Source organism: Engraulis encrasicolus, chromosome 3, assembly GCF_034702125.1.
Source record: "Engraulis encrasicolus isolate BLACKSEA-1 chromosome 3, IST_EnEncr_1.0, whole genome shotgun sequence".
Lineage (NCBI taxonomy): Eukaryota > Metazoa > Chordata > Actinopteri > Clupeiformes > Engraulidae > Engraulis > Engraulis encrasicolus.
Genome location: NC_085859.1, coordinates 6336343 through 6361600, shown reverse-complemented (window position 1 = coordinate 6361600; position 25258 = coordinate 6336343). Strand labels below are relative to the sequence as shown.

The 25258-nt window shown below is 41.9% G+C and overlaps 2 protein-coding genes and 2 long non-coding RNA genes across 4 annotated transcripts in view; 3 read left to right on the top strand and 1 right to left on the bottom strand.

Annotated features, from left to right (window-relative positions):
- Positions 1-852: 852 nt before the first annotated feature.
- Positions 853-12228, top strand: LOC134446486 (zinc finger protein 420-like). The gene is made up of 5 exons (XM_063195854.1): positions 853-1556; positions 2374-3063; positions 5274-5954; positions 7968-8471; positions 11657-12228. The coding sequence occupies exons 1-5, from the start codon at positions 1319-1321 to the stop codon at positions 12226-12228; spliced, it is 2685 nt and encodes an 894-aa protein (XP_063051924.1). The 5' UTR covers positions 853-1318.
- Positions 12229-13904: 1676 nt separating this feature from the next.
- Positions 13905-14900, top strand: LOC134445197 (uncharacterized). Its single transcript, XR_010034198.1, has 2 exons — positions 13905-14231; positions 14694-14900. It is a non-coding gene; the product is annotated as an uncharacterized LOC134445197 (long non-coding RNA).
- A 792-nt stretch (positions 14901-15692) lies between these two features.
- LOC134445196 (uncharacterized) lies at positions 15693-16922 on the bottom strand. The gene is made up of 3 exons (XR_010034197.1): positions 16652-16922; positions 16178-16274; positions 15693-15836 (listed from the first exon to the last, which is right to left on the bottom strand). It is a non-coding gene; the product is annotated as an uncharacterized LOC134445196 (long non-coding RNA).
- Positions 16923-18584: 1662 nt separating this feature from the next.
- LOC134445623 (zinc finger protein OZF-like) overlaps positions 18585-25258 on the top strand; it is a 29829-nt gene continuing 23155 nt past the window's right edge. Inside the window, exons 1-2 of the mRNA XM_063194668.1 lie at positions 18585-18754; positions 20430-20855. Of these exons, the coding sequence (XP_063050738.1) occupies positions 20438-20855 (418 nt within the window). The 5' untranslated portion in view covers positions 18585-18754; positions 20430-20437. The remainder of the gene's footprint in view (positions 18755-20429; positions 20856-25258) is intronic.

Sequence of the window (25258 nt, the reverse complement as noted above, 5' to 3'; positions counted from 1 at the left end):
CCCTCCTTCTTCTTCTATTTTTGAGGTGTTTGCTCAAGACGTGCGCTACCGCCATCTACAGCGCTAAGGGGGCTTGATTTATTCTCAACCTCAGGACTCCGAAGGTCTCCTAACCGAAGGTCTCCTAAGGGGGCGTTCACCCGACATAAAGTGGATACCGGAAAAGAAACAAAATGACGCTTCTTCCTTTGGATCTACTTTCTTTGCTTATAGTACTTAGGCCAGATAACGAGATGCTGACGAAAAAATAGAACTACACCTGATTTTTTTTTTATATGATTGTTACAGAGGAATATAGCCCTACGACGAGGTGTCTGCCTTGTTTGGTCAGTGTCACGGCAAATTGATTAATTTAGCTATTTAAAAGGCCACGTTTGTGAACAATAGCTCTGCTCCCCTTTCCACCCCAAACACTCCAGACCTCCAGGTAAAATTATCAAAGGGCGGGAGTGTTCATGCTATAAAACAAAACTGTCAGTGGGAATTAGTTCAGCGGTAGGGTCAGTCCACGCCAAATATCCGCCGGACCATCACCGCCAAATAAAATTACCGATACACTTTTCAATTAAGCTCCACATAGTTTTGATATTTTTTAAAAAAAATTACCTACCTGACCTGAAGCTCTCTCACAACATGTTAAGATTGTAGTACAGTAGTAATAGATTGCATGTGGCAAAGCTCATTCTAGATGGACCCAGAAGACATGTGAAACTGTCCTCTGATTACATCATCGTTATGTAGGCTAGTCATGTATGCACCCTCCAGGTTACACAGAAGATTAATATTTCAGCTTGATATAGTCAGTCTAAAAGACGGCGTAGGCTGTATGGTAAGGGGGTGCAGTAGTGCCTTGGTTATGGTCCTCTCACTCATGTGGCACGGTAAATCGCATACATAGCTACCAAGGCATTATATTTTGGAGCACAGTCTTTAGGTATTACCCCATAATGATGGAAAATTACATTCTCTAATATGTTGCAACATTATTGTTCCATCATAAGAGTAAACGGGTCATAAAATGGCCAGTTTGCAGTCAGGATATCTCTACATCTACCATTTCAATTTCCTTGACCTGAAACGATTCAGAGTGACAAAGATGCAATAAAAGCAAATAAATAGGTTACGGGGCAAACATTTCCACACAGCGCTGTATGACAGAAGTTGTTTACCTTTCTGAATAGAGGCCCTGATTTGATTTTGGAATTGATGATTTTTCAATGAAAAGTCAATTGTGTCATGCAATGGTCTTAGTTGGCATTTACATGGAATTGCCCAGTTACTAGTGCAGTAATGATCTTCTCTAATTCCAGATAAAGCAATGGACGAGGTGCCTGAAATGGACCAAGATATTAAAACCGAAGAGGATGAGTCGTCTACTGGTCCTTGCCCAGGGTCTCTGAAGCTCATCGTTATTAAGAAAGAAGAAGATGAAGATGAAGATGGAGAAAAGGAGGAGGAGGAGGAGGAGGAGGAGGTGTCTAGTGTTCCTGGCCCTAGGCGTCCGAGGATGATGATGCTCAATGAGGAGGAAGAGGAGGTGAAACACAGCACAGAGGGTGAGTACAGGAAAGAGGAAGTGAAAGTGAAAGCCCAACTGGGAGTTGGAGTTTCCCTGTTGGGGCTTTCACTTATAAGAAAACTCCACCGTCCACCAAGACCCCGCCACCACCTCACATTACTAAAGTAACCCAGTATTGCCACGTCAGTGAATTTTTCCTAGGTTTAGCGAGATAAGGCCGCCCCTGGTCACTTAACTATCTGGTTAGTTGTGGCCGTCTCTGTCAGGGGACTTAAAACTCGACGGAGACACATCTTTCGAAGGCTCCGGACGTGCTCCCCGCTCTGCGCTTCATAAACACAGATCAGACTGGCAGTCAGTCATAGAATAGAGCTCGTGCACGTAGGCGGCCAATAACGCCCGTTTTCAAAGCGACTGAAGTTGCATATGTCAGAACGCTATAAAGGACTTTTAGGAAAAGCACAAAAGCACAACAATTACCTCCTCTTAATGTATGTTCTCTACAAGTCTTCTGTTGTCCAGTCTTGCACTTTAAATGTCTGTATGAGCACTGTCTATGTCCATACTGTCTTATGTCCATGTATAAGTACTGTCTATGTCTATACTGTCTATGTCCTTACCTAGATTAGTCTATGTCTGCATGGGAAAGCAAGAAATGTAATTTCAAATTCTTTGTATTACCAGTGCATGTAAAGAAATTGACAATAAAACCTACTTGACTTGACTTTAGTGTGGAATTTCAGCCTTTCCACAAGCCTGGTATGATATCTCATTTCTGGTATGGATTGACCCTTACAAACAAAAAAAAAACTAAAAAACTGACGCTCCTTACATTTGTTTGATTTATGTTGCAGGTGAAGGCCAAAGTGTCCGATCTAATGGAAGCCAGAATGGAGAGGACAACACTAAAGGAACACATCATCAAACCAAACCCAGATTCCCATGCTCTGTTTGTGGCAAGAGCTTCCCTGACAAGATCATCCTCACAAGGCATCAGATACAGCATCATACTGTAAGGACGCAATTTCAGTGTTCTCAGTGTGGAAAGATATTTAACCGCCAGTGCGACCTGAAAAACCATGTGAGGGCACATTTAAAGGAAAAACCATATCCATGCCCACATTGTTGGAAGAGCTATTCTTCCAAGTGCCGCTTTGAGAAGCATCAGATGAAGCACTACCAGGAACTTCATGAAGGGGGCCTGGATATACATAAGACCACACATGTAGAAGAAAAACCATATCAGTGCCCACAGTGTAGGGGAAAGGGATTTAATGGCAGGACCCGCTTTGCGAAGCATCTGTTGTGGCACTTTGAAAAAAACGACTACCATAAAATTCTTAAAAAGAGCCCGAGAATACATGAGACCACACATGTAGAAGGAAAGCCATATCAGTGCCCACCGTGTGGAAAGAGATATGCTATACAAAAATTGTTGTTGAATCATGTGATGAAGCACTTTGAAGCAAACAACCACCACAAACTCCTGAGGAAGATGATCAATGAAGAAGGACAGGAAGAGGAGATGGAGTACATCACCGAGGGTGAGTACAGGTTCAAGTTCAAGTTAACTAAGCAATAAGACACGAGAGGCTGTGGGTTATGCTGGATTGATAACGGGCAAGTGGAGTGGGGTACTACGCGAAGCGGAGTGTCGTAAACGTCCCCTTACCCGTTATCAATAGAGCATAACCCACGGACTCAAGTAGCTTATTACTTATCTAACACCGGCGTTACACTTAATCACTGACCAAAGTTCTTTAAAAAGGCTTTAATAACAATTAATTTGATCCACGACTTTCAGTTGACAGGTTGAGGAAGTGATTGTGGTTATAAGGCATGAGTGCGTTCGTCGCGCTGGCAGACACACACACACACAAAAAAAAATGTTGCTACAGAGACTCAGAAAGGGGCGATTAACACCGCAGTAGGGCTGGGGCGGTTATTATTTTTCATCACTGCGGTAATAAAAGAAGAGCTAACCAGCGGTTTGGCAGTAATCATAATTGTGTCAACGTTTTCTTTCATATCCTTTGTTTTGGTAGTGTCGCCATGCGCAATATTGTGAAACAATAATGAAAAGGTGACTGCGCATAGTCGCCCTATATTTTGACGTTGCTTTGTGGGCAGCCGTGGCCTAGTGGTTAGAGAGTTGGTCTTTCAATCTGGGGGTTGCTGGTTCGAATCTCCACTGACCTCTCCCTACACCTCTATACATGGCTGAAGTGCCCTTGAGCAAGGTACCTAACCCCACATTGCTCCAACGACTGTAACCAATACCCTGAGAAATAATAGTTAGGGCAGCCTTGGCCTAGTGGTTAGAGAGTTGGTCTTTCAATCTAGGGGTTGCCGGTTCAAATCCCCCCTGACCTCTCCCTACATCTCCATCCATGGCTGAAGTGCCCTTGAGCAAGGCACCTAACCCCACATTGCTCCAGGGACTGTAACCAATACCCTGAAAATAATAGTTGTAAGTCGCTTTGAATAAAATGAAAGCGTCTGCTAAGTGCAATGTAATGTAATGTAATGATATATTTTGCAAGGCTGTGGCGTCCGTTATGAGCCAGTAGGTTAGTCTCTGCTAGTAAATATGGCTAGCTGTCCCTAAACCAAAGTTATTAGCGGATAGCAGTCAACATTAGCGACCATTTAGCATGTTTCTTTTTAACTTCAGCTTGAAGTTACAGTAGGATTATACTGTATTGTATCTTTTGCACAAGTGACATACGGGTCATTCCACGCCAAATCAACAAGTGCCCGCGCACTTAGGTCTCAAAAAAATCTGAAAATATTACCAAGTGTACCCATGGTACTTAAGAGAAACACTGCAAATTTATTTGAATGTAAGATGTACACTCTCCGTGTTACAGCCAATTTTACTAGGGGAGGGGGGTGCCCATTTTGTTCACACTCTTTTTTTTTGTCAAAATTCACAAGCCCCTAGCTCAATAACTAAACCATGTAGGAAGCTCAAATTTGGCTTGCTGGTACATAGATTGGAATAGTTTGTTGCTAAACTGTCAGTTTTGGTCTGTATGATCCTGCATCGTCATAGCATTCCCTCAAAGACTATACAAATTGTTCTGGAGTTTTGGCTGTGCTCTGTTTAGGCCTTCAGAATACATATTTGTGCCCAACATAGCATCTTGATTTTTTACCCTTGTAGAGACAAGTAGGAACACTCTCATAAAAAGCTATAAATAGAAAGGAAACCCCATCAGTGTTTGACCAGAAGACCTCACAAGTCTGACAAATCATTTTGGGTGTCATTTTCAGAGCTCCAGAACCCCTTGTGGGATTGTCCACAGATTTTTATTTTATTTTTTTCTTCATTCTCCATGAATTCTTCTTCTTAAAAATGCCAATGAGACTTGTCTTATGTGATGTTTTCTTTTTTAATTTCCAACCTGAACATGGGCAACATGCACATTGAGAGCAAAGTTCTGCTTAAACACTTCAGATTTTCTTTTGCCTTAAGACATTAGTTTTTATCTTTTACCTGACATGTTTCGACGGTGTTACTTCCATCTTCATCAGAGGGTCACTATGATGTCGATGAGTGATTTGCTTTAAAATCAGCTGATGTTAAAAAGATAAAAGATAAACACTTTTACATGTCTTAAGGCAAAAGAAAATGTTTAAGTAGAACTGTATTTGCACCAGTCTGGTATGATTTCATATGGATTGACCCTTACAACAAAAAAACCCCATAAAAATGATGACGTGTCTGAAAACTGTTTGATTTATGTTTCAGGTGAAGGCCAAAGTCTCCAATCTAATGGAAGCCAGAATGGAGAGGACAACAGGAAAGGAAGACGTCGTCAAGCCAAGACATTTCCATGCTCTATTTGTGGAAAGAGCTTCACTGACAAGATCAACCTCTCAAGGCATTGTACGCACAAGCACAATCCCAGGAACCAGCAGAGATTTCTCCATAAACATCGGTGCTCTGAATGTGGAGAGACCTTTAGACGAATGGACCATCTCAAGCAGCACCAGAGGACCCATACAGGGGCAAAGCCATGTGAGTGTTCACAGTGCGGAAAGAAGTTTAGTCATATGCGCTATCTCGAGACACACCAGAGAGTCCATACAGGGGGCAGGCTGTTTGAGTGTGCACAGTGTGGGTACGAGTGTATCCTTCAGTCCAGATTCACAAGGCACATGGCAGTCCACGCTGGAAAGGGATCCATCAGAAAGAGACCATCTAATGTTCACTTGAGGAACACACACATGAGGAAGAAAAAAGCATCCGAGTGCTGTCTTTGCAAAAAGACTTTTGCTCTGAAGAAGGATTTCCAATCCCACCAAAGGCGTCCACATTGCTCTCTATGTGGAACAGAGTTTTCTTCAATTGCTTGGCTAAGGAAACACGAGAAAAGGATCCATTCTGGCCAAAATATGATCACATTTCCAGAATGGGAAGGATCAATGAGTAAGTACACCTTCACATTTCAAATGGTGGTGATTTATCCTCCTTTAACCACAATAACCCTAGCCAATCTGGTCCAGACGTTTCCTGTAGTTGCAGATCAGATGGGCAAAACTGTCAGGCCTCTGTTTCCCACAAAAACGTAGGTGGTACTTAAGCCTTAGTAGTAAGTTACTTAAAGAAACACTATGCAACTTTTTCATAGTCATGAAATGGCTTTCAACTCAAGGTTTTCCTTGACTGACCCGTTATGGCGAAAATGGCAATATTTCCATCACCGCCTAGTGCTCCTGCTCCGAAACAGCACTTGCAGTTTTGCCTGGCGGCGCCGCGCCTTTTGTTGTTGTGGAATTTGCGGCCGCTAGGGGCGTCTAGATTTCTATGCTGTATGAGCGGAACGAGACCCATTCCCCTTCGTTTGCTAACTAAGCAGCAGCAGCTCGCTGAAAGCTGGCTACTGGCTAGCTGATCACGAAAAATCACGCTGGCATGCAGCAAAAACAACGAATGGGACTGCAAATAAATCACAAGCTAATTGAGATGAAAGGTTTGGACAGGCAAATAAATCGCTTGTGTGAACATTGGAAAAGGGCTTGAAACCGGAGAGAGCCGAACGCCAAAAGAGCAAAGATGTGGATTTTGTCATTCATTCACTGCACTGGGATTTATGCATTAGCATTATCAAAGCACACGCCACCTCGTTTAGTTTACAAAGCTACACAAATGTATACGAGTTGAAATCTGATGTCGCACATTTTACTTGATGTCAAAGGACACAATCAGTCGAGCGAGGCTAAAAATATATGTTGTTGCCGATCAAGAGGAGACAAAATGTGATCTCTGGATGTCCACTTTCACTTTCAACACCACACAAGATAAAAACGCGTCTTGTCACCTCAACTTCGAAATCTTTATTATAATGACAACAAAATAAGCAATAGCCTTTTGTTTCCTCGTTCTTGTAACGTACAGGTAGGCTTAGCCTACTATATAGTTACTGGAAATGTGAAATAAAGACGGGGATATCTGCCAGGAACAAGTGGATCAAATAATAGGCTTCATCTGAAGGAAGTGCAAACATGATTGCAGTTGTGTGAAGTGAATAGATGAAGCAGCAAACTCATAAGCAAGGGGGAGAATCGCATATACGATAAAGCCCCTTAAAAGTGGAGAGAGCTGAATGCAAGGAAGGCAATCTGGCCAATTACAGAAGACGGAGAAATTTAATTTGCACATAATCTCTGTCTAATTTAGTTCAATGCAGATTTTCGGCAGAACCACTAGAGGCCGCTATAAAGTTGTTTATATCGGTGTGTTTATGTCAAAGTTGCATAGGATATCTTTAAAGGGGCACAAGGTAGGATGATGTCGTTTGTGCAGTGCCTGTGGAATGCCTGTCTCAAAATCTACACCCTAATGAAAAAATGCTGTTCAAATAAACTGGCTGTGAGGCTGTTTTTCATCACGGAATGCCAGCAGCTGATACAAATCTGGATACGGTATGTGAAGCGATGTTTTCAAATGAAAAGTGTTTCCCACGACACTTCTTCGGACCACGCTGTCAAAACTTGCATGTGGGGTTTTTCTGACAGCGGACCGTGGAAGTGGTCGCGAGAGCCATCATTCACTTACTAATGACTCGCATAAGCGTCGGCTGACTTGGGACCGTGATTAATGAAACTTTTAATCCTACCTGGAGCCCCTTTAAGTATGAGGTGCCGCGTAGCCAATACATCAGAAATAGGTCTCACTTCATTACTAAACGTTTATACACTTTTTTTTAACCTCGTGCATGCACTTTGTGCAAGCATTTTAATTTCATGTGGGAGAAAAATACTGTATGTAGGCCTATTCAATTATTGAATGCATAAACTTATAGTGATGTGATATATTGCCAAGGGGGCCCCTCAGACTGAAGTACTACTTACGCTTAAGTACTACTAGTGAGTTTTTGGGAAACTTCTTAGGAACATAAAAATTATGATGTGTCTGAAAGCTATTTGATTTATGTTTCAGGTGAAGGCCAAAGTGTCCAATCTAATTCAAGCCAGAATGGAGAGGACAACTGGAAAAGAAGACGTCGTCAAGCCAAGACATTTCCATGCTCTGATTGTAAAAAGAGGTTCACTGAGAGGAAAGGCCTCACACACCATCATGCAGTTTTTCATGCTGTAAAGAAGCAATTTCAGTGTTCTCAATGTGAGAGAAAATTTCACCGGCAGAGCCACCTGACAGCACATATGATCGCACATTCAGAGGAAAAACCATATGCGTGCCCACAGTGTTTGAAGACCTATACTTTCTGGAACGGCCTTCAGAAGCATCTGTTGACGCACTCTAGTGAAAACAACTACCAGGAACTTCCTGAAGGCGGAGGGCAATTTGAGGAAGAAGAGGAGGAGGAGGCATCAAGCGTTCCTGTCGCAGGGTGTCAGAGGATGATAATGATGATCAATGAAGAAGGAGAGGAAGAGGAGATGGCCTACAGAGCAGAGGGTGAGGACAGGAAAGATCAAGATGGTAGAGCCTCTATCTGCGGACACGCATATCATTGTCCTGGCCGGTGTGGATTTTAATGAGCCTCAGATAGGGCTTTCAGACCGACCAGAATGGAGCCGGAACCAGTGCCCGCACCAGTTACTTTCGGCACTAAAGTGCTTAGCTGCGAACCGCCCGTGTTCATACCGGGCTCTGAACTTTTTCTGCACGTGACTGTGTTACCCGGATGAACCTGCTGACGTCCATGTTGTCGTCACGGTTCGCGGAGAAAAACCCAGTATTTTGCGGTCCGCATTGCGAACCAACTTTCCAGTTCACGAACGCTAAAATCTGTGGTGTGAACACGACGGCCGGTTCGCAATTAGGTGCGGGAACAGGCACCAGCACGGTTCTCAGTCGGCCTGATTGCGCTAAGAGTGTTTTTTCAGTGGCAGGGTAAAATAGGGTCATTTCACGTGAAATCAGACACTTTGGGACAAGACCGACACGGATTTCAATCATACTAGGCTGTGCATGTTTAGTAGCAAGGTAGCACCCCAGAGCTGCATTTGTGTGAATCTGACACCAATATTAAGGGAGAAACAGACTAGCGAAGGTTTACATATGAGGGTAGGACACTATGCTTTCAGCCTTGATTATATCAGTCAGTGTAAGTCACAAAAAGATGTCCGTGCTGTTGTTTGAAAGCTCTTTTCTGGCTCTAAATTACACAAACAACATTGAATAAAACAACCCTCAGAATATGAATTGGGGTGCTACCTTGCTACTAAACAGGCACAGCAAGTATGATTGAAATCCGTGTCGGTCGGGTCCCAAAGTGTCTGATTTCATGTGAAATGGCCCAATACCGCAACTGTATTCACACCAGTAGGGTATGATTGCATATGGATTGATTGCAAAAAAAAAAGTGAATAATACCTGAAAACCAATTTGTGTTACAGGTGAAGGAAAATCAGAAAGATAGAAAGCTAGTAGGCTGTATAGGCACTAATAATAAAGGTGTAGAAACTAGATCTTGCATTGATCACATTTATACTCTACATAACCACAGCCGGTAACCGCAAACTTTATAGTTCCCTCAATTATACCATAAGACCTGCAGTGCAAACATGTCCTGTGTTTTGTTATCCAACAAAATCCTACTGGCCTATAATCTACCATTCCCCCTTGTGTTCATTCATTAAGCACAGGGCTACTAAGCTCTCGCTCAAAATGTGTTTTTTTAAATTCAACATAACACAATGTATGAGTGAATCAACATAGTGCTCGTGTATCCAGGTTCCTTTAGCGGCCTAGTAATGTTTTTGTGACTGCTAGCCTTCCTTCTCGTCATTATAACTTCCGTTTCAAAATTAGCCCTTCAGGCGCCGGGGCAACTGGGAACTGTACTGTAGCCTTAGCTATTGAACTGGGCTGTTGGCTGAACACTGAAATGTGACAAATGTACTACAAAAAATATACTTATTTGTGCCCTTTTAACATTGTATTGCAATATAAAGAAACTGGCTGTTTCTGTGCACTAGCTTTTTACTGCATTATAAATCGGGCTTTCCTCAACAAGGCCCACTTAATGTCATCAACAATCATTGTTTGTTATTATGCTTGCTTACCTTACGGAAGTCTGGAAAATGTAAAACGTATAACCTCCTAGGCCCTTCACAATAGAGACGCTGTTTTAACAGTAAAACGAATGGCTCAGTTTGGAGATGTTAAGTCCTGTTAACATGATCTCTCAAAATTCTGTGGAATGGAGACAGACCTTAGGGACACAAAATCTGTGTCAGTTTCATGAATTTTGACTAAATTTCTTGCCCCTGGTCACAGAAATGGTCCCACGGGGACCCCGGTTCGAGTCCGGCCGGCGTCATTTCCCGGCCTTGCCCATCTCTCCCAATCATTTCCTATGAGGACCTACAGCTCCGGGTTAAAAAAAAAGAATATTGAAAATGAATATCATGAAATATTTCATTTATTTCCATAATTCCATCAATAATGTTAAACTTTCATGGATTATAGATTCATTGCCCACATTTTTTAACTATTCCAATCATTCATTTGTTATTCCTCACATATTTTGGACAGTTGAACCAAAGAGAGTATGTTGTCATATCTCTTTATACTTATAGAATCTCTGTTTGAACCCTGTTTGGCTATTAAGAAAGAAATGGTGGAGCCCTAGTCAGAGCATTCACCCCTGTCAAATGTCAAATGTCAAATCAAATAGCTTCCTTGGTGGAGGTCTGCACTCTATGAGCGCTTTTCCTCTTACCATATTATTATTATACCTACTGCACCCTTGAATAGATTTTATGGTTATTGTCCTGACCGGCATGGATTCTAATTAACCTTAGTGTGGCTTTCATAGCCTGATGAACCAGCCTGAATGTGAGACCGGAGTAATTTAGTCTGGCCCCGATGAACGATACCTCGGACGATTGCTGATGAGAACAACCTGTTGTTTTTTCAAACCATGCCGGCGCTCTGACCAATCTGCGATCTTTGCCGTTGATATGCTTTCCCAACGGTGTTGCAAGCTTCGTCGTCACTCCTCCAAAACCCTGCCCGCTTTGATTAAAAACAAATCTCTGCGTTGTAATTGGTTTTGCCAGACTCAGGGCACAGTGTTCAAAACGTTCTCAGATCCGAGGGCAGACCCACTCGCAGCTGAAAATTTTCGGCGGCCCAGCGGGTGGCGCTGGTTTACCAGGCATGGATTCTAATTAGGCAACCTTAGTGTGGCTTTCAGTGACAGAGTATACACCAGAACTGCATTTGCACAAGTCTGCTGTGATTTCATGTGGATTGACCCCTATTAAAAAAATAAACAAATTATGCCGTGTCTGAAAATCTTATCTAGTGTTTTACTTATTATTTGCCCTTCTTCTAATTTGTTACATGAGCCCTCTGTAGTTTTAGCATATTCATTGGCACCTAATTAGCCTCTTTTTTATTTTTATTTTTCAGACACTTCTTGTATATATGCACTTTCCATTGGTTATTATTGTTTTTAAGTGCTTCAAAGATTGCACTGTTTCTTTGGTTATTTTTATTTATTTTTGTTGTCTTTGTGTCTTAAGGGGTCCTCAAGTCCTTTTATCTGCCTGTCCAGCACTTTGGTCAGCTATCTTGTTGTATTTTAAAGTGCTCTATAAATAAACTTTGACTTGACTTGACTTGACTTGAAAACTGTTTGATTTGTGTTGCAGGTGAGGGCCAAAGTCTCCAATCTAATGGAAGCCAGAATGGAGAGGAGAACACAATGTGCTCTATTTGTGGAAAGAGCTTCGTTAGCAGCATCAACCTCAAAAGGCATGAGATACGGTTTCATACTGAGAAGAAGCTATTTCAGTGTTCTCAATGTGGGAAGATATACAAACGCCAGTGCGAACTGACGAGACATCTAAACAGACACTCTGAAGAGAAGAGGAAACTCCATGAAGGAGGGGGGCAATTTCAGGAGAAGGAAGAGGAGGAGGCGCCTAGCTCTCCCGGCCCAGGGCCTCTTCTGACGCCTGAATTGGACCAAGACATTAAAACCGAAGAGGATGATGAGTCGTCTACTGCCCCTGACCCAGGGTTTCTGAAGATCGGCGCTATTAAAGAAGAAGTAGAGGAGGAGGAACTGGAGAGAGCACCTATTGAGGAAGATGTAGAAGAAGAAGGAGAGGGAGGAGAAGAAGAGGAGATGGAGAAGTCGTTTAGTGTTCCTGGCCCAGGGCGTCACAGGATGATGTTGATCAATGAAGAAGGAGAAGAGTCGGAAGAGTTTTGGTCATGAGGACCCTCAGGAACAAACGTGCAAGGGGAAAACCAACCATATGAATTCTCTCAATGCGGAGAGAGTTTTACAAGATCACAAGAACCAGATTTGCTTTCTTAAATATTTGCTTTTATTTTTGCTTATATTTTACAATTATATGAGTAGATGGAAATTATTTTCAAGTTAGTTCATAGTCATTCCGTTAGAAAGTTCATATTAAGCAGCAAATTTTAACTATTGTGCTTGTATAGGCTGAGGTTTTCCTCAATACGAGGCAATTTTTTTTTTACAAAAGATCTTCCCCCTTTCCACAGCAATCCTGGCAGTCATTTTGTAGATCGACCTGGGCAATGTAAACAGGGAAGGTGTCACTACTAGTCCAATGTTCTACCTCTATGTATGTATTAAATACACTGAGAAGATATAAATATAAATAAAAAATATTCGTGTAATACTTGGAAATGTTGCAAGTATGGGCAAATCAATAAATGCTGCCCTGTTTCTCTAAAAAGTTAATTGCTGTATTATTTCCATGTTGAGTGGTGGTGAACTGGCTCTGAATTACTCATATCGCTGAAATCAAGGGTGGGGGACCTACTAGTCTAACTAGTGTGTCTGGAGGGCCGTTTATGGTAGCCTGGTCCTGACCATCCCATAATACTACCATTTCATTTCGTATTTTTGGTCTGGCATTTGTTTGCTCTGAAGCGATTGTAGGAAGCAGGAAATTTGCACTCCGTTATGGTTTGAAATTATTGGACAACTCTCACCCAATCGCTGGCAGTTACTCAACAACAACATAGGGCAGACCAATGACTCTGGCGCAGATGTGTACGTCATTGTCAAGAGCGTCCTCCCCCTTTCGCTAACTAGTGTGTCTCGAGGGCTGTTTATGGCCCCTGCTATACAGTAATGTTAGTGTTATGCAGCTTCTATTGTGACACACTTTATAAAGGAATTTGCAATACAATTAAGTTATATTCAGGGAACCTAGAGAGTGTGGTTCTCACGCGATGGTTGTTACCAGGCTATAAATGCCTGGCTTGTGTTCATAGTACGGCCCTTGGGAGGAATTTGACATGGCCCCTTGAATGAAAAAGGTTCCACAACCCCTGGCTGAAATGGTGCATCTTCTATAAAGAACAAATCTGAAAAAGTTAAAAAAAAACCACAGTGCTAAACACCAGTGGGTTTATATGTAGCAGTTTACATCCAACATTCAATGCCATGGGCCAGCGTCCCTAACCTTTCTCTTGCCCTCTGGTATGCCGTTCCATTTAAAGGGACACTGTGAGATTTTTAGTTGTTTATTTCCAGAATTCATGCTACCCATTCACTAATGTTACCTTTTTTTCATGAATATTTACCACCACCATGAAATTCTAAGTATTCATTATGACTGGAAAAATTGCACTTTTCATTCGTGAAAAGGGTGATCTTCTCCATGGTCTGCCATTTTGAATTTCCAGAAATAGCCATTTTCAGCTGCAAAAATGACTGTACTTGGGCCATATTTAAATATTAGTTTATTACTTAGTAAACTATCATGAAAAGGTCAAATTTGGCAATAGGCGACTCGGTTTCAATGAGCAGCATAGTTGCAGTAGGCCTACATTTTTTGGTAATTTCCTGCACAGTGTACCTTTAATGCTGTATAAAGGCAAATATATGTGCCATTGCTCAATTCAGCACACTGACGTGTATAGTATAACTGGACTGCGGAGTTCGATAGAACTCCATTCAACGGTTTTGAAGCAACCGCGGCTGATTTACTTCCGCCCCAAAAATGCGGAAATATAATAATCACCTTGACAACGTTGAGCTACATTGCTGATAGGTCGACATCGCCGGCCAATCCACAAACAGACACTTCAAGACATGTCCCGCCCCTCCCACCCGAATATGACATGGCGTCCCCAGCAGAAATATTGAACCCACTTTTCAGCTGTGGAACTGGTCGACACAGAAACCCTTGATTGTCATAAAAACAGCAACACAAGTTCAAATGGAACTGGTGATCGGTAAGTATGGCAAATATACCATGCTATTAATAAAATGATACTTTGGGTTAACGAAACCTTGAAGAGCTTGTTATGATGACCATAATAATTTTAGCTTAGCATCTAACGTGAGCCAGCCGAGTGGCGGACCTAGCTTACTATAAGTTACTTCACCACGTTGTAATGTAGCCGCAATTAAAGATAAATGGGAAGTTAGGCTACAAACAGAGCTGTACACAGAACATGCAGATGTGTCTTTGGGGTCGGCGTACCGTTTGGCAAAACATAATCCATGTCAGCAATACTCAGTATCAACATTGCTTTTGTATGACAATGCAGAATGCTCCAATTTTCATGTTGTACATCTGCGTAAAATATTGTTTGGTTTGTGTCTGCCACACCAAGTTAATCCTCTACGGACATTTGTAAATAACTTTGAATGTTTGGGCATCAAATGACATGCAAAACCTTTCCGTTTGACAGACAAACCATGGACGCTGAAGAAAGGCTCCTCGGCGCCAAGCTGTCATCCGGAAGATTGAAGATGAAGATTGCCGTGTCGAGCAGTCATCATGACCATTTTTTTTGCTGATCCCCCCCAGTTTTTGAAAAGATTCAGAATACAAAATCACTCTTAGAAGTAGACGGTATGGTAAACAAACCAAAGTTAACACCTTTCAGTTAGTAAAACATAGCTGGCCTACAATAGGCTATGACTAAACATCTGGGTGTTTTGTATGCTTGACATAAAGATTAAAATGAAATATTCACCCTTATGTTCAGCTTTTTAAACTTGCAAATCATGGAGTGGACATTCTTCCCCAAGCTTGTAAAGAAATGCATTACTTCAATCACACAGTGTCTCCCAACTTCTTTTTTGTCTCATGTACCCCCTAAGCATTTTTGTCATACCATGAGTACCCCCTCCCTCATGCTCTAGTCTACTGTATATCTTCCTCTATCCCAGTGGTTCCCAACCTTTTTCTTCAGGGACCCATATTTTTACCATTGTAAGCTTTGGTGACCCAATCATCGCCCACGCGAGAGGGAGTCCCAGGCGAGAGGGAGTCATGCGGAAACTCATTAGAAAATTGTATTCCTCAATTTGTCTTCAGTCAAATATAGAATGACTGTTTAATGTGTCGCTTACATTTTGTTGCCTCTATGCATATATCAGTTTAAAAGCTTTACTTTGTCATATATTCAACATGGGCTATATGGTATTAAAACGAAACCCTTAAAATCAAGAGGGCTTCGCGACCCACTGTGGATCTTTGGCGACCCATAAGTTGGGTCCCGACCCATAGGTTAGGAACCACTGCTCTATCCCAATATGATTATGCTCCATACATTTCTTTTTATTGATACCTGCCAATGCATGTACCACCTGCATTGTGTTCACGTACCCTAGTGGTACATGTACCCCTGGTTGGGAAACACCGATCTAAACAGTTGTAACAATAGTGTGTTAACCAATATTACAAATTAAACAAAATGTGCGGGCTGCTGTATATAAGAATTTATTAACTGTGTTTCATAATTGCAATGGTTTTTGAAGCTGGTTCTGCATATCGGATCCTCTGTGGTGGTAGGATGCAGGCAGTAGCGTACTGTGCACATCTTCAGCTGTAACGATAAATACAAATCTATTTTTAAAAAAGAATTAATGTAACATTAACATAATTGAAGCATATCACTGGTATATATAGAGTAACTATAACATTTCAGTGTCTACAAATGTCTACATTTGTTTAAAAAGGAAAAAAAAAACCCCATGAACATCCTTCTCAAAAAAGTTTTGGGTGCAGGACTAACAAAGTCAAATGACAACTGAAAATTAAGTCTGCTCACCAAGCTCCTGTTTTACTTATTTAATGTGATGAGCTTGAAGTGCAGACTTCATTTTCAGTTTTCAAATGTCTTTATTGTCCCATTACATCTGCAGAAATATGGGGGTGTACACTCACTTGTGTAATACACTATAGATGTAAAACAGAGACGTTGTCCAAGTCCTTGGTCATGTGATACCTGCTGCAGTGTACTCCACGTCTTCAGACCGCTCCGCTGTAAATAAAATAATGGCATATGAAGTGTGATGAGAATACGTCACCGTTTGATACACCAACAACTTAGGTTCATGGGAAGAAAACACAATAGATAAGGAGATGGGCTGCTCATGTTTCAAAGCATGCTGCCTAATCAGTGAAAATCATGGGGTGGTAGTTTCATGGTGTGGGCATGCATATCTGTCAATAGAATTGGTACCCTTGTAATTATTGAAGATAGTGGCTACTGACAAAATGCTAAGAGTTTACTACGCTTGATGTATACTTTTATCCAGTCCAATTACTTTTTGTCCCTTCAAATTGGGAGGCACATGTAAAAATAAGTGATAAGCTTTGGATGAAAGCATTGGCTGAGTGTAGTGTAATGTTACATACCGGGTACTATATAGTATCATAGATGGCAGCAGGCTGGTCGGGTCCTCAGTTGTGCACTGGCAACAGTGGCTGGTCCTTGTCCGTGTCTCTATGGGGCCTCTTCTCAGGTCGGAGTGACAATCCTTGATGATGTTGACTATGGTGAGACCTGCTGGTGTGTAGCCTACTGTACATTTTCAGACATCTGTAAAGAAAATGATGACAAACGAAGGGTGATGAGAACAACATATATTTCATTACTCACAAGCAGGTAATTGGAGTGCTTCTGGGTCTTCACCTTATTTCCTTGGTGCTCATCAGTGTAGGGCTCTCAAACTTGGTCCAGGAAGACAGTCAGATGCTGAGGCACTCAAGGTTGCATTTTTAAAAACTTTTTTATTTGGTTACAATGCCTACGCGTTTCGGCCCTTATGGCCTATACGTCCTGAAGAAGGCCATAAGGGCCGAAATGCGTAGGCATTGTAGCCAAATAAAAAGTAAACAACATTGCAACCTAGAGTGCCTCAGCATTTGTCTACTTGGACCATATTTCATTACTATTTTATTACTAATATATAAAACACATGCAGAGTAAGCAGATGATGGTGTTAGCTTTACATTGGAAGGTCTCTGGTCTTAAACTCAGGAGCATACTTTAAGGATTTGAAACTTTACTTATCTGACAGTGAGTCCTGGCTCTGTTTTCCAGGTGAAGTGTGGTTTGTTGTTTGCCTACAGAATGAAACCATGTCACATGAGGATGGGGAAATGTTTACTACACAATGCACTCGTCAGTAGGCCTACAATTAAACATTAATGACACAATTTGCATTACACTATGCACTCGTCACTCAGTACAGTCAACATTAATGACGCAATTTGCATACAGAAACGAACGTACCAATGACCATCATTTCATCACCAACTAGCAATTTGGCAACACAGAAACAAACAATATTTAACAGTTGACGGAGGAACACAGCTAGACTACGTTGCTTTTTCCGATGTGGCCACTGCCAGCATAGTGCCAGAATGGTAGTGAAATGTTTACTCATCTTGATGTAAGGACTTGGCTACGGTACGGAAGGAGGGAATTACACCTGACGCACGCCAAACAGACACATTTTGCTTTCAAAAGCAATGGCATTCAAATTATAATTAAGTTACTTGACAAGCCGACAGATCATCAAACACTGAAAAGATCAGGCATGCTGCCTTGGGCTAATAACAAGCTAGCATTGTCGTACGTGTTTGTTTAACAAAGCTCAGTCATTTTGGTCAATCAGCCACGTATATACATGTTTTTTATTTTACTTACCAAAACTGCAGAGGTCCTTACAGAGTACGGAGAAGTACATCCAAAAGTACAACAACGCATATTTGTGGGGAAAGTGTACCAAAATTAAATAACCCATCGCAGTAATGAAGCTGTTGAAAGCAGAGCTGGTTGAAAGTAATGCAGCAGGGAGGGAGGGGGCTTCCCCTGGAGACGCCGCGAGACTCGCCCTTCTCCTTGACAACGGCCTGCCTGTCAATCAAAACAATAATTCTAAAGAATGGCAACTGCCAATCAACCCAAATAGCCATGCTCATTGGTCATTTAAACTATTTTAATAGCTTTCTTAAATAAAGGGTCAGCCCGAAAAAAATATCTGGGTTGTTTGGGAGGGAGGGGAGACTACCGTTTTAACGAAACAGGGCCGACTCGGCAAGAATTGCCTAGGAACTATATGGCTTCAAGTCCACCATTGAGAATAATGGGAAAAGGCGCTCTACTTCCTTCTTCCGCCCAAAAATCGTCCCATGTCCCGCCCCCAGCCGTTGCTTCACAACACATCGAACATCCGCAGTCCAGTTATACTATACACGTCAGTGATACAGCATATTGCGCACCCCCTTGTGGAAGGCCACGCACCCTAGTTTGGGAAGATAGTCAGGCTTTTGTTTTGAAATTCGGGGTAGTTGTTGCAAATGTCTATTTCCGCTTGCTTCACACACTGCGAACCTACAGTCATTGCTGCAGTTGGAGACGAGAGAGAGACAGAACTTCAGTTTTGTTTTTTCTTCCAGCAATCAAGCCCTGCTTGATTTTGTACCGAAAACCAAAGCCTGAGCCGACAGCTGGTAAGACCATAGGCATCGGCCATCACCTGTTAGACTTCGTAGTAGGAGAACACCAGTGTAATTTGCGTTGCGTCCCAGCCAGGGACTTCTTCGTGCGCTGCTGTCGAGACAAAGTTAAAACATTCGCAACTAAGATCATTTTCAGCGTTGCATGTGGTGTTGTATTATGTGTGTTGACATTGGCATTATAACAACGATGTAGCACATGCGAGCGGAGACCCAGCAAAAAAGTCCACGGGCATTGCATGTCACCTAATGGCCTGGGCCTAGTCGTAATTGGCAGCAAAATAACAATCGATACCGTCGTTGTTTCTGGCTAGGCTCAAAGGGTGGCATGGGTGCGCGTCCAGCAGTTAAAACTATCAGAAGTCTTGTCTCGTGAATCCCTGAAATGTATTTAGCGTGAATCACAAATTGACAAGGCCATAGTGAGGTAGTAAGAGTCCAAGGTGCAGGAGTTTAGAAAATCCAGAATAGGTCTAGTCCAGTGTTTCTCAAAGTGGGGCGTCTGGGGGGGCGCGTGTGACATCTTATTTTGGGTTTTTTTCCCCCAAGGAAATGATTTCCTGTCTCGCCAATAAGTCAATACGTTTAAAGCCCTCACCAACATTATATTATTAATTGTCATGAATTTGAATACCATTGGAAATTAACACACATCTGCATTCGACTGCAGTCCCTCTTTGTTTAATCTCACCAGTCACCTTTCCTTTGACATGGGGGGGGGGCTCACAAGCATTCAGGCCCTCTGAAGGGGGGGGTAGATGATGATGGAAAACGTTTGAGAACCACCGGTCTAGTCTTTGGAAGTTAGTTGGCGCCTTCTTGGCAGCCTCTAGAACTGGTGCGTCAGTTTGAGAACGTGTTCGTTACCCCTACTACAGAATTTAGGCTACTTATGATTTTTCTGACATTGGGAAAAAAATGCACTGTAGTAATTTACTGTAAAATATTTGGTAACCACATGAGGGCAATTTTTAACTACTGTTATTTAGCTAGACGGAAGAAAAGGTTTGCTGCATCCACGCATCTGTTCATCAATCTCTTGTGTATGTGTAGGCCTATTTGAAAGCAATTGGAGTTCAATATGTTGTTGTGATTGGGCTATATAATTAATAATGGATGTTGTAGTGTAAATCGATGAAAATATGAAAAATGTTTGAAGCTTATGAATGGACAGGACGATCTGTCAAACACAATTTACCAATGTCAAGTATCAGCCTAATTACCGGTAGTCATGCTTGCTCAGTGATTGGATACTCTTTGGTGAACTCTAAGGAGTATCCAATCACTGGGCGTGATTACAAAGGCTGATGCACTTCGAAGGACACACACTCATTTGAGAAGTGTAAGTCTACTTTTATTTCCAAAAATCTATGCAACTGGTGTTTGCACAGAATATTGACATTGTGTTAGACCAGACTTCAGCGCGCAGTTCAACTTCACTTAGTTTTGATAGATATTCATGACACACACACACACACACACACACACACAGAAAAAGAAACAGAAACACATTTTTGAAATTGAGCAAGCATTCAATAGGTCTGAGAACAGTCGAATGACATTACTTTAGCTTATTACTTATTACTTCAGCTATAAAACAGTATATCAGTGACAGAGGAAACAGAAGAGTAAGACTTTGATGACTTGCAATGCTCTTCTTAACTTGCAGATCACACAATGGATGAGACGTCTCAATTGGACCAAGACATTAACACCGAAGAGGATGAGTCGTCTCCTGCTCCTGACCCAGGGTTTCTGAAGATTGTAGTTACTAATGAAAATGGAGAAGAGGAGGGAAAAAGAGATGGCGGAGAAGAAGAGGTGGAGGAAGAAGAAGATGAAGAAAGAGATGAAGTAGAGGAGGAGGAGGAAGTAGAAAGAGATAGAATAGAAGAAGAGGAGGAGGAGGCGACAAGTGCGATGATCACCAATGAAGAAGGCAAGGAAGAGGAGGAGGAGGAGGAGGAGGAAGAAGAAAGAGAGAAAATAGAAGAGGAGGAGAAGGAGGCGTCGTCCAGCGCTCCTGGCCCTGGGCATCAAAAGATGATTATGATCAATGAAGAAGGAGAGGAAGAGGAAATTGCATTTCCAGAAAGTAAGTGAAATGTTCCTGTTCATGTTAACCAACACAGTGGCCCTCATTCATCAAAGCCGCGTACAACGAGAATCGTACGTACGTCATGCGTACGTTCTTTTCCTACGACCAGTTGGCATTTATCAAATCTCATCGTAAGCGCAGGAAAGATGAAATCCTACGACTGCTCTCAGACGGTGTACGCCGTTTTCAAGTTGGACTTGAGATGACTATGATCACCAACTTGAGCAGCAGTTGTAGCGCAACAACTCCTTATCATAAATATGTGGCCTAGGCTTACATAATTACAAAATGTTTTTACATTGTAGCCTATACTTTGGCTATAAGCAAACTTCTACCTGTTTGAATTGGTGCACCCTTCCTGGGAACGCTGCGTTAATTTGGCATAGGTCAACAACTGCAAGAGACTTCTAATTTGTGATTCAGGGTGTCTGCAGCTTTTAACAAGTGAAATTTTAGACTTTTTTAGACCTTTTTTAGACCATCATGGGCAAAATTTTAGACCTTCGCGGAGTAATAAAAAATGAAATAAAGCCAGATTGTGGTCAATTGATACGCGCGCGCGCGCACACACACACACACACACACAAAAGCACACGCACACACGCACACACACAGAAGCCGACAGGGGAGGGGACAGTTGACCCGGCCCCAGAGAAAGAGGCCCCTCAGAATTGGGACCCAATTGTATTGTATTTATTGAGAGGGGGGCCCTTTCAGATGATTTAGCCCCGGGCCCGGTAAAAGCTGTCAGTGGCCCTGCACACACTACACTACACACACACACACACACACACACACACACACACACACACACTAGTGCATATTATAAGCATAAAGAGATCTGATCATAAATGACCAGTGAGAAGGTGCAATGCTCGCTTTCACAATTTCAAGTTATCAAAGCCAGCATTTGTGAACAGCCTGTCTTTACATTGCACTGACTGAGGTTTTTAAATCAAAATGTGATTGCCATGTGTGCAAGCCTATATCAAGAGGACCTAACCAAGAACAGAACATGAGCTAACACCACTACTGCCATAAAATGCTGCCATAAAATGACGTTTATTTGTTTCATCTATTGGAGGTGTCCAAGAGAACGTCTTGTGGCAGTTAATACTAATAACAAAATAGTTCTAAATTTTGACCAACTCAGCCCATGCCACTCAATCCAAAGATTCATGCTTTATTCGTTTTAGGGGGGTTGTACCAGAGGTCTCACGCAAGCGAGAGTGTAACTTGCATGACAGCTCAAGAGCGCGACGCGAGAAAGATTCTGCCACGGCGCGAGAGTCGGTAATGCGCAGCTGGCTACGGTATTCAAAATCTAGGGCTCTTTTGATGTAGACGTAGTTTAGGCTTAACATATTTTCAAGCAGCATAACGTGAAGCTAAATGGTGATCAATTCATAAGCAGCAGGCAAAGAAAACGCAAAACGGGGTTATAACAATTAAATCATCCATCAACATAGCATATCTTATCCATTTTGTTAAATGAATTGCACAATATGTTTCATGTGCTTTGACTCCTGAGGTCTTTCAAACATTGACGGACTGACTTTGAGCTAATGAGAAGTGCATGTGACAGCACAAACGTTTGTGCGTGGACATGACCGTAACAGCTCAAATGCCCACCAGTTTGCAAATTGCTACCACAGAACCAGCACAAAATACCAAGGCATCAAACAGAATAGGACTACAACAAAGGCACTTCCATGGGAATTCGACTGTTAAATCACTCATAATTTCAGATTAGCCACACACACACTGTCGCTACTCTCGCACAGACACAATCAAGCTTCGCCAACGTTGAGGCTAACAACTACGCTAGACTGCTAAGCCACAGCCAACACCTGACTATTCCATCACCACTGCAAGGACTAAAAATCACTTCTTACCTGCAACGATTCACACTGGTGCTGACATATTCCCTTGGCTTGCACTGTCACATTTGTCTTCTGTTTTTAATCGACATCCTTCCAAATAGAAATCTTTTTCAATGAGGTGGTGACTGACTATCCCTCATTAGTTAACTTCTTCCAGGTGTTTAAGACAGTCAAGAAGCCTAGTTATCTAATGTATGGCCAACGCAACGCCAATATCGCTTTTACAACGTCTAGATATAAACAATGTCTAGATATAACACCACTAAAGTGGGCTTTCTAGTCAGACTGTGCGGTGAAAGGGGAGGAGGAGCTACAGTACATTTCCGTATAACATCTGTAGTTTTATTATTGTACGTTACAAACAGCAACATTTCATGTAGAACTACACAGACCATAACTGCCACAATACCAGAAAAAGTGGCGTGGAAAAGGACGTAAAAACAAAGCAAAACAGAACAAATAAACATTAATCCTTTGTCGATATTTTGCATTGAAACGTAGGTCTTAAATTACTCAAACGCAATTTTAGACTCAAGTGCAAAAAATCCCTATATTTTAGACTTTTTTAGGCCTAAAATGGATTATGTGTAATTTTAGACTTTTTTAGACTTTTTTAGACTCCGCGGACACCCTGGTGATTTGATGTGATGTGTGAATAATTGTGCAATATACAGCCGCGTAGGCCCTATTGGAATGTGCCTTCAGTCGTGGAATCAACGGGCCGACGTCCTTTATTTTTAACAGCTGGGAGTTCAGGTGCAGCAATCAATACAATACAGTAATAATCTCCCGGTTGAGTTTCGAAACATGATTTCGGGGTAAAAACGCTGCTCATCAATTAATCGTAAGTCGATCGAGAAGGCAATCAACTAACGATTAATGAATTAATTCCTAATTGAATGCCTTGTTAGTATTGGTCCTTTTTTCCCCCCATACATTGCGGGCCAATCTGGAATAACATGTTTACATTTCTAAATGGACATTGTAAATGTGGGTACCACAGACACAGGCGTTCCTGATGATGTCCTCAGTTCAGTCAGTAGTTTAACCCCTTAAGGCGCGGCTTTATAAAGTCATTGTTACCAGTATGGTAATGACCAATTCGTGGTGCATTACTAAAGGGCCTGTGTTGTGTCATAGTATTGTAGTGCTATGGTAGTTACATTTCTATGTCTATTACAGCGTGCCTCAGGAGGTACGGCGCGCATTAAGGGGCTACTGTCTTGAAACAACAAACCATGCTTCTGGAACAGCCTCTTTCCTCTCAGAATAGCATAACAAGTGTACTTTTCAGAATCTCTCTCTTTTTTTTTTTTGCAACGTACACGCTTCAGGGCGGCAGGTCTTCTCTCTTTAGGGTCGGCACTGTCTGTTTGTGCGTGTGTGTTCGCAACCAGTTTTACATACAGCCTCCCCACTCCCTATTTTATCCATGCCTGCAGTTCACCTAGGGCCCGCTGTTGAGAGAGCACAGCCCATTCATTCTGAATGGAGTCTGCACTTCTCTGATGACGCCCCTAGAGTGCAATACCACCTGGAAGAGTGGAATCTCTCATAATACTCTTAAAGGAACAGACCATTTTACATTAATTTTAAAGTACTTTATAAGTACATTTGATGATGTTTTGTTAGCCCCGATAGACTTGCATTGCTACGCTTAATTTGAGCATACTGTTAAACTAGGCAATGGAAACGCATAGACGAAAACGATATGCAGATTCATGAATAATGCTGGGAAATACTGCAAATATGTGAAAATCAAAAATGGGTGTACTGTTCCTTTAAGGACATGCACTTGAAGGAGCATTTTTTTGCTCAGCCCTTTTCGAGATCTGAGCTATTCCAATGGGGGCAGATTTTGTGTACATTAAAGACTTTCTTAACATAGGCCTACTCCAAATATTTTCCCAAAAGGTAGCACTGTTTGCTAGTTGTCTAACCTTTTGGATGTTTGTAGGAATATTTTATTTTCTTTTTCTTTTTTTTTTTTACTGTAAACAAGCACCTGCCCCCATTACAGTGACCAGGATCTCGGAAAAGTCTGAAGGAAAAAAAAACTCAGATACTGACAAGTCCAGGGTAGTGTGAGCATTACAACTGCATGTTGAAATTGGCTGGAGTTATCCTTTAACCCTCTAGCTACCATAACGGCCGTGAACGTCCGGCTGGATCTGTACCAGAACGGCCGCGGCCGGCCGGAATATTTTCATATGAAAATACAGCTGAACGGCCGTCATCATGCAGTTTTTCCAGCTTTCAAACACTTTAGCTCAATATTACAGACCCTCCTCGATATACTTTCAGTATAAAAACTATATGTTTATATTATATTATTTTTCAGTATTTTAGATTTTGTTACGAGATGCGCCGCTTTATGCGATTTGGCAATCTGGCGTCAATTCAAATGACGGCCGTCCGAGATTGGATGGCTACAAACACAACCATTCTGTTTCTACAACCAATATACACTAAATATGAACACTTCCAACCCTCTTCGATCTATTTTCATGGTCAACA

Coding starts and splice junctions, on each gene's coding strand:
- LOC134446486 (XM_063195854.1), top strand. CDS start 1,319: ATGGACGAGGTGCCTGAAATGGACCAAGATATTAAAACCGAAGAGGAT. Junction 5,955..7,967: donor AGAATGGGAAGGATCAATGA/GTAAGTACACCT, acceptor TTTATGTTTCAG/GTGAAGGCCAAAGTGTCCAA. Junction 8,472..11,656: donor GGACAGGAAAGATCAAGATG/GTAGAGCCTCTA, acceptor TTTGTGTTGCAG/GTGAGGGCCAAAGTCTCCAA.